This window comes from Acyrthosiphon pisum, unplaced genomic scaffold (genome assembly GCF_005508785.2).
Source record: "Acyrthosiphon pisum isolate AL4f unplaced genomic scaffold, pea_aphid_22Mar2018_4r6ur Scaffold_1516;HRSCAF=2005, whole genome shotgun sequence".
Classification (NCBI taxonomy): domain Eukaryota; kingdom Metazoa; phylum Arthropoda; class Insecta; order Hemiptera; family Aphididae; genus Acyrthosiphon; species Acyrthosiphon pisum.
In genome coordinates this window covers 8,702-15,391 of record NW_021763956.1, presented here as the reverse complement: position 1 = coordinate 15,391, position 6,690 = coordinate 8,702, and the positions used below count along the sequence as shown (strand labels likewise).

General features: G+C 29.9%; 1 protein-coding gene across 1 annotated transcript in view; it reads left to right on the top strand.

Moving 5' to 3' along the window:
• The first annotated feature begins 4,759 nt into the window (after window positions 1–4,759).
• The window catches only part of LOC100572901 (ras-related protein Rab-8A), a 10,377-nt gene continuing 8,446 nt past the window's right edge, over window positions 4,760–6,690 (top strand). Inside the window, exon 1 of the mRNA XM_003248453.4 lies at window positions 4,760–4,948. Within this exon, the coding sequence (XP_003248501.2) occupies window positions 4,831–4,948 (118 nt within the window). The 5' untranslated portion in view covers window positions 4,760–4,830. The remainder of the gene's footprint in view (window positions 4,949–6,690) is intronic.

Genomic DNA, 6,690 nt, shown 5'->3' with positions numbered 1-6,690 from the left:
ACTAACATAATATTTCTCATAAGTAATAAATATTATATATTAACATATCATTAGTTCACTTTTTCCTATCCGAATAGCTTTACGTTTTTTTTTTTATAATACATGCATACATGTAAAAATACATATATAGAAATACAAAATGTAATATATATATCGATATACATAGTATGTAATCTATATTTTTCTTAATAAAGTTACAATTTTTTAGGGTTTGAGTTTCAGATCATGTAAAGCCACAAGTAAGAAAGTAAACCATGAGTTTTTACTATTTTTAGCTAAAAAATTAAGTAAAGACCAGAGTAATTTAGATTACTAAATAATATATATATATACCATTATACCTAGTATAATATTATTATTTTATTTATAGGTATATAGTCTTTACTGTAATACTGTAATGCAAATAATACATGTAATACATGTAATTGCTGTAACGAAACCCATCTATAGTTTCTATATTTTGTTTTGAAGGTATTTGCGTTCAAAGGTTTAAGCTTTAAACCATTACTATAATATTTATGTTTATAAAAATATATCGATTAAACCGCATTTACGTGCATTTTATAAAACTGTAACGTCTCCGAACGAACTGCAAATGTTAAAGTATGATATTTATGTAGCATATAGGTACCTATTTGTATAATATACAGTTCTTACAGTTTTATTACTCATAAAAAAATGAGAAAACAAATTACAATTCTGTCGTAATCCAATGGTACTGTTGTAAACGTATACGAATTCTTATATTCTTGTTTGGTTAGCATAAGCTACATTTATAATATGGTTGTCTCCTGAGATTCAAATGCCCTTCACATGTCTTTGGAAACATTAATTTCATTATTACTACTATACTCTTTTATATTTTATGTGATAAGCTGAAATGCTGAATTATATAGATCTTAATATAATATATTTATTTATAATATAAAATAGATAAAATTAGCATCATTTGTTTACAGCAATTTTCTCTTTTCGAGTTTTTCCATAAAAACAAAATACATAAGACAGTCGTTAAAGCAAATCGCCATACCATATACGGTTTTATCAATTCGTATTGGAATTTGCCGAAACGAATAAAGACGTCTATAATATTATACTGAGTATGTGCGCCTAAGAATACAGCGCATGCGCGAGATCGATATAGAATAACAATGTAAAAATCATAATTATGCGAATAAAACGATCTACGAAATTAAACAAAAATCTTGTCGAGAGGATTGTTTAAATAAAACGTCACGCACATAAACTATTATATTACTGGATTTATTGGAGAACAAAGATTATTTTGTATAATATTATATGTGTGTGTGGGCCGGTGCAGAAGTATGGTATATCATAAGGTGTGATGGCGTTGTAATACGATGGTCGATGGTGTTGTACAATTTCATATAAAATATTTACGTATTGCGGTCACGTGTAGGGTGGTATAGCCTTATAGGCAAACGAATATGAAACGAATGAAACAATAAAGTGCGACGGCAGAGAATTAACACAAAAAATAAATAATAATAATTAAATAGCGTGACATAATTAACGACGCAAAACAGTATATTTTATGTATATAGCTATAGTGCGGAAATCGCACGACACGAACGCGATTATTTTCTTAACGTTATTATTTAGAAAATTTACAAACCACGAGGCACAATAAGCATATATTATAATACAATAATATGTACCTATATGCAAGGCTGGGCATTAACGAGTTAAAAAGTTTAAGTTAAGTTAAAAAGTTAAGTTACTTTTAACAAAGTTACTTAACGAGTTACTTTTTTTTTAAGAAGTAACTTCTATCTTAACGAATTACTTTTTTTTAAAGTAACTTAACTCGTTAATTCATTTTATAATCACGTTAAATTATATACTTTTATAATTAATTTGATTTTTAATATTTAGTTCATAGTTGATAATAACAAAGTAAAATTTAAAAGTTTTACCATCACTTTGGAAAACTTTTAGGTAAAAAAATAAAATATACAAATAATTTAATTATTTTGTTGGATTTCATAATATATAAGTACTTACAACAAAATACATTTTTTTAAGATATAAAGACCTACATTATAATATTATGTTATTTGTAGATCTTTAACATGAGGTGTAAATGGTGTAATTATAAGTTTTATATGAAAAAAAAAAAGTAAATTATTTTTAACTAAGTTAAGTTACTTATTTTTTCCAACTAACTTGTAACTTTAACAAGTTAAATAAAAAAGGAAAGTAACTTTTAACTTTAAACTTAACTTACATTTTTCCAAATTAACTTAACTTAACGAGTTAAAAAAAATAGTCAACTTGCCCAGCCTTGCCTATATATCATACCAGAGAAAAAAAATTCATAAAAATATATGAACAGTTTTGAAAAATAAGGCACTATATTATAGGTACTGAATGAGACATACAACTATAAAATAAGTTATTTTATTTTATTAATTTTGTACATTTTAGATTCCGAGTGAGCGATGATCGTATTGATTTTACATTAATGTGTGTTTTATTTTTGTGTTTGAAGACACTTTTTACTGTAAAAAAAAGCTTTGATTTTCAACTTCAATATTTTACTATTTTTTTTGGTAATGCGTCTATAGTTGGTGCTTTTAAGAGGCAAAAATTAAAAATTCACAGTACTTTTCTTAATTATTATGGGGGGGGGGGGGGGAATGTATTACGAATCCAATCAACGGTAAATCTTACGAAAAACCAATTTTTGATAAAATCGATTTTCTTATTTTGTTGTAATTTGTAAATCATGTACAATTGTATGAATAACTGCAGATACTTTTATTTAACCAAATTAAATATATAATCGAAGAAAAACGATCGACTCAAAAGCTAATAACAATTATATATAAAACAAATAATATGCACTACTATAAATTATAATCATTCGGGATGGGATTTCGATGCACTTTGCATTGTTTTCTTAACTAAACCTTTAGTTTTTTCTAGTTACGCCATGTTAACACGCGATTCTTAATTATTAAATGTTTTTTTTATATTCTATTCGAAAATCTATAGTATTAATTTGTGTCACAAGTATTGTGATTATATTTATAAGACACGCAGCACATTAATTTTAAAAATTTGGGTAGTTGTTATATTTTGGTATAGATATAGTAAATAAATCAATCAGAACTATCGAAAAAAAAGTATATTTGTATGTAATGCTCCTACTCTCCACTTCCGATTTAAGTATTACACGCTGTGTAATGTTGCCTTTAGTTGCAGCATATATTATTATGTAGAGTAACTATGTATACTATGTATAGGCACAATTTATATCGATGGAATGTTTTGCATGGAGAGCCCCGTTCGTCGGAGCTCATATACTTACGGACAATAAATTATAGGATTTAGCCTAACATAAAAATGTATTACGGTTTGTAAAATGTTAAAGCTAGTTAAATATCCCTTAAGCTTACTTAAAGTGGATTTGAGGGGGTGTCGTTATTGATTGTTTATCAAACTTTGTTCAGATTCCGAAAGGATATACGTTTTTTTCGGTTAATAGCTTTTAGCGCAATAGAAAAGCTGTATAAAACTTTCACATAGCACTTTTTTAAATTACAAATTATATTTGTCACGGATCAAACTTTAGAGTGCTCGTTTTCAAATTTTACTAGCTAATATTTCTTCAGAAAATCCTGCAAGAAATAACTATTTTACTATTTTTTTTTTTTTTGGATCACTGATATAATTATTATAATTAAAGAAATGCGTCTCTAGGTTCTCTGTTCTAATAATGTATGATGAATGATAATTGATAATAATTTTTCAATATTGTTATGTGTTCGATATATATATATATATATATATATGTATTTGTAATTATTTGACATAATCACTGACTTTCCAAGACTAATATAAGTTTATAAAGCGTTCTTCACAAACTTCAATAGGTACTTATTAGTACATAATATTATAATACAATATGTTCATAGAGGATAGACAGCTTCATTGACCGGCATCAAGGGTCACATATATGATTTTTTCAATCCTTTAAAAATAATTTCTTTAATTTGAATTTCTTTATTCGCGTAATGACACGCCAAGAGCCGATAGCGTGGAGTTGTCCATATTTTAGTAAAAAAATTTTTCTAAAATTCATACCAAATCGATTTACCTAAGCTATTTCAATAGTAGAATGACCATAAGCATTTATTACTGGACGGGTTTTCTATAATCAATAAAAAAAATAAAAAACCACGTAATATGCCTATATTAAAACGATTATTTCGCGGTTGTAAAAATAATATCCAGGCAAAACGGAAAATCGCAAATATTATTATAATAATACACACAGTGTTGCAGCGGCGGCGACGACTCGGCGGATCGGACCCTGGTCTTACGATCGTTGGAAAAAAAAAAAATAAATAAAAGGGTATGTTATTATTATTTTGTGTCATGTATATTGTATATAATATTGTGTGTGTACCACTTTTGGCCCCAACTGGGTTGCCGCCGACACCAAATCGATAGTCGTCGGGTGAGTCATCGTCTGCGGCGGCGAGGGGTTGCAGTCGTCGGTATATAATATGGTCCGTCACGGGGCGGAGGGTGGTGTGGGCGGACTCACGCGCACGACAATCGAGCTTTTTCCCCGAGTATATACCGCGATAATGTAACCTACCCATTATATAGTACATTATAATATAATATACACCGTGCCGAGACATCGATGTCTGCCTTGTCTATAACCATATACGATAATCGAATACGATTGCGACGACCGACGGCGCAAATAAGGGACGGCGACGTGTACACACACGCCACTATCGCCGACGCGCCTCCGCCGACGATCAGTGTGTGTCTCGAGGGTTATGCCGTGACATGAACGCCGGCGAATCGTACAAGGTGCTCGTGCTGGGCGACTCGAACGTCGGCAAAACGTGTCTGATGCACAGGTTCTGCGACGAGACGTATTACGACACGTACATATCGACCATAGGTAAGTTTCCACAGTGAGCAGATGGCCGGACTTGACGGCTTGTTACTATGTGGGGGATATTTTATTTTTGTTGATTTAATGTTATAATGTGCGTCGTTGTTTGTGTAAATCGCGTATAATATGTTTAAAAAATATAATAAGTATGTATATAATATTATCCTACTGCAGCAGTCAGATAGTTAAAGTATTCCCACCGATCACAATATAATTAGGTACCTAACTAATGATAGTATACTATTTTTACAAGTAGGTACTTAAATACTTAGTTGTCTACGATGCGATGGTCTTTAACAATAGAATCGCTGTAGAACATACATATACATTTATGAATTATATTCGTTTGTAATACAGCAAGCTTGAAATGTCACTTCTCAAACATCTAAGATGCTCGACGCGTTGATGCTTAGCAGTTAGTGCGTTTCCTGTGTTGTGTGCTCGTGTGATGTTGTGTGTATCGTGTATACGTGTAGATATTTTTTTACATAATCAGTTCTGCAGCTGTACATCGTATGCGTATTAAAATCCGTACAGATACCTAGTCCAAACATTTATAGGAATAAAAAAAAAAAAAGTGAGGTGCTTTTATCTTAATGTACCCAACAAAACCTAACTAATTCTTAACAAATTGTTGACATTCTTACAATATAATATGAAACAATCACCTCAAATAAAATATGATAAATGATAAATAATAGATATAGTTGTTAAATAAATAAAGCTAAATATTAAAAATTGCTTTGAATAAATAAATATATTATTGAAAATGGCTTAAGATAGTTCAGGAAAGGCCAATATTATCCTTTAGCCCTAAACTCCTATTTACGTCTATGAATAGTGTCTTTGACAAATTAAATAATATTTCAGCGTATACAAACGGAATTTTGTATTCGAACTTCACTCACCGCTAAAAACCTGTGTAAGACTCTCAATAATAATAACGTTTCCAAGATTTGAAAAAAATGTACGCAACACCAAAATTTGCTGCTAGCACGTCTTTTATAGGTACTATAGCACGTCGTTAAATCCATCAAAGCGATGACCTTTGCGCGTAAGCAGCAAAAAATGCCCTTGCGGTAACCTACATTATATACCCACCGTACGATATGTATTTAAATACGTGGTTAAATATATATTATAATATACGGCGTACACCGCGGTTACCGGGTAACATATTAAATCATAATATATTCAACCACGGGTGAATTTAATAAGCGGGCGTGTATAATATATTTTTAGCGTGCAATAACAATAAACAAAGCTGAAATTGCTTTATATTGGTAATACGCCGTATATTATGTGTGTATAATATTATATATATTTTTCAAGTGTTTACATATTATGATATGTTTACTGCCATATCCCACAAATATATACGATGAGAATATTATTATGCACCACCGTATGGCTCGGAGAAATGCGATCGATTGTTGTAACACTTGTAACCGCGGTATCCCTTTTGACCTATTCTGTATTGGTATCAAAATTAAAACTCACGGTACTCTTTTAATATCTACCTACCACATAAACGTATAAGAATATATGTATAGTGTCTGCGTGGTGTCCTAATGGCTAATAATGTGTATCAAAGAACGGGTATATATTGTGTACATAAGCATTAGATAAATATTTAATTTGTATATTATGCACATTTTATATCGCTATATGATTAAATAAAAACAAATTCTATAACTACTCTAACTCAAATAGAAAAATATTGAATTATTATTATCCCTGACATTGTA